Genomic DNA, 2,204 nt, shown 5'->3' with positions numbered 1-2,204 from the left:
TGTGTGTGTGCGCGCGTGTGTAAAAAAAGGGGAGGGGGGATTTCAAAATATAAAACCGTCAGACGTTGTGGGTTCATGTACCGTTGAGCAATAGAAAGTGGGCAGTTTTCATATCGGGGCTGTATGAGTAGTTTAGCGATTTTTGACTTGGCGATTGGCATGCTGAGCTTGAGTCACTTCAAAAAGTCGGTCAGAACAACATTTATTAATTTTGTTGTTATAAAAAGTGTTTTCTCGTTTTTTCTTGAAAGTTTACAATACCTTTACTTTCATTCTATTTTAGTTACACACTTCAACGTGGGTAAGCAAAATGGCCGTCAAACATTTTGGGTATGTACTTTCCAATTTTGCTTTATACCAGGCCTCGTCTCAGTGATGCTCAACGTCTTGAAGCTCTTGGCATGCTGAGAGCTACAGCGATGGTTTCTGCTGTCGCTAGAGCTTTCAATGAGAAGAGAAATACGATCCAAAAGCTAAGGATACACTTCCAAGCAAGTGGTTCGATTAGTGACACTCCAAGGTCTGGTCATCCTCCTGTCACTACTGCTGTTGAAGACAATCGGATCACAGAGTTCCACACTTGTGGGATCGGTTTCAAACAGCTTCTAAAACTGCCAGAGATTGGCCTGGGTATAGACCAATCAGCCGCTTCACCGTTCGCCGACGCTTGAAAGCCCACGGAATCGTTGCCCGACACCCAGCTCGACACACTCGTCTCCTCCAAAGACACCGTCATGCCAGACTCAACTGGACACATCTGCACTAGCGATGGCTAAATCGAGAGTGGAACAGAGTGATGTTTTCTGACAAGTCCAGATTTCTTTAGGATCGCCACGATGGAAGGCAGAAAGTCTACCGGAGACGTCATGAACGTTATTTATCTCAGTGTGTCAGTGCTGTTTACCCTCCACTGGACACCCGAAGGACGTCGCAAAAGAGGCAGACCCAAAGTGACCTGGAGACGCACAGTAGAGTCTGAAATGAAGTCCTGGAATCATTCGTGAGGAACGCTGACCAAGATGGCCCAAAACAGACAGAGCTGGAGATCCTTTGTCGCTGCCCTAAACGCCAGATGGCGTAATTGGTAGTAAGTAAGTAAGTAAGTCAGTACTGTCGCTGACAAACCGTAGCATTATGGTATGGGAATCCATAACCAGTACTGATAAATTCGATCTAGTTATTATCGACGGTAATCTGACTACCGAGAGATACATCAATCACGTTCTCCATCCACACCTTCTGCCGTTTCTGGCTCGCCACAGGAACAATCTCGTGGTCCAGCAGGACAAATCACCAGCACACCGTGCCTGTGTTACCCAGAGATTCTTACAACAGAAATGACGTACGTGTTATAACACAGTTGCCAGTATTATCCCCTGCTTTAAACGTGATTGAGCACCTCTGGGACAAGATGGACAAGGAAATTCGCACCCTTCGGCCATACCCAACGACAATCCCACAACTGCAGCAATCATTAATAGATGCTTGGAATAATATTCCCCAGCAATTTATCTAACGACATGTTCAAACAATGAAGCGGAGATGCACTGTAGTCATCAATGCTGGTGAGAGTTACACCCGTTACTAATTCTGGGATTTTGGACATTTGAATCGGCGTTATTAATTTCTAATAAAAGGTGTGCTTTTGATCGTCTTTCTTAGGTTTTTTTTTTTTGGTCTGCATTTATTGAAAAAATGGCAAACCTTTCAAAATTCATTGGCAATACGGCATTACTACGGTAAAGAACGGAAATAATGCACAGAACGTAGGGTGCCCACTTTCTTTAGCTCGTCAGTATATATCCGAATCTGTCTTTTCAAAACATTTTACCACGAGTCCTGGCCTCACATATCCGTGTTGGTTACTTAAAACAAGTTATTGATTGACATAATATCCGTATCTGGTTACATAAAACAAGTTATGGATTCACATAACATCCGTAACTAGTCACGTAAAACAATACATGGACTCACATATCCGTATCTGATTACATAAAACAAGTTATTTACTCACATATCCGTATCTGGCCCGGCCCAGCTTGGCGTCCTGGAAGAGCGTGGCGACCGTTGTCCAGTTGAAGTGACGTAAGAGTGCCAGCCGGGCCGGGTTGAAGTCGCTGTCCGAGGGCACGGTGCGGTAGAAGTTGGGGAACTTGTCCCGGTCCGACAGCATGGGGTTTGTGTCTGCGTACGACAGCTGCACG

At 45.0% G+C, this 2,204-nt stretch overlaps 1 protein-coding gene across 1 annotated transcript in view; it reads right to left on the bottom strand.

The window, feature by feature from the left end:
• The window catches only part of LOC118478661 (gamma-aminobutyric acid type B receptor subunit 2-like), a 139,300-nt gene that overhangs the window by 30,960 nt on the left and 106,136 nt on the right, over nt 1–2,204 (bottom strand). Inside the window, exon 4 of the mRNA XM_035972695.1 lies at nt 2,015–2,197. Coding sequence (XP_035828588.1) covers nt 2,015–2,197 — 183 coding nt within the window. The remainder of the gene's footprint in view (nt 1–2,014; nt 2,198–2,204) is intronic.

This window comes from Aplysia californica, unplaced genomic scaffold (genome assembly GCF_000002075.1).
Source record: "Aplysia californica isolate F4 #8 unplaced genomic scaffold, AplCal3.0 scaffold00798, whole genome shotgun sequence".
NCBI classification, from domain to species: Eukaryota; Metazoa; Mollusca; class Gastropoda; order Aplysiida; family Aplysiidae; genus Aplysia; species Aplysia californica.
The sequence above is the reverse complement of the archived record's forward strand: the minus strand, read 5'-3'. Positions and strand labels throughout refer to the sequence as shown.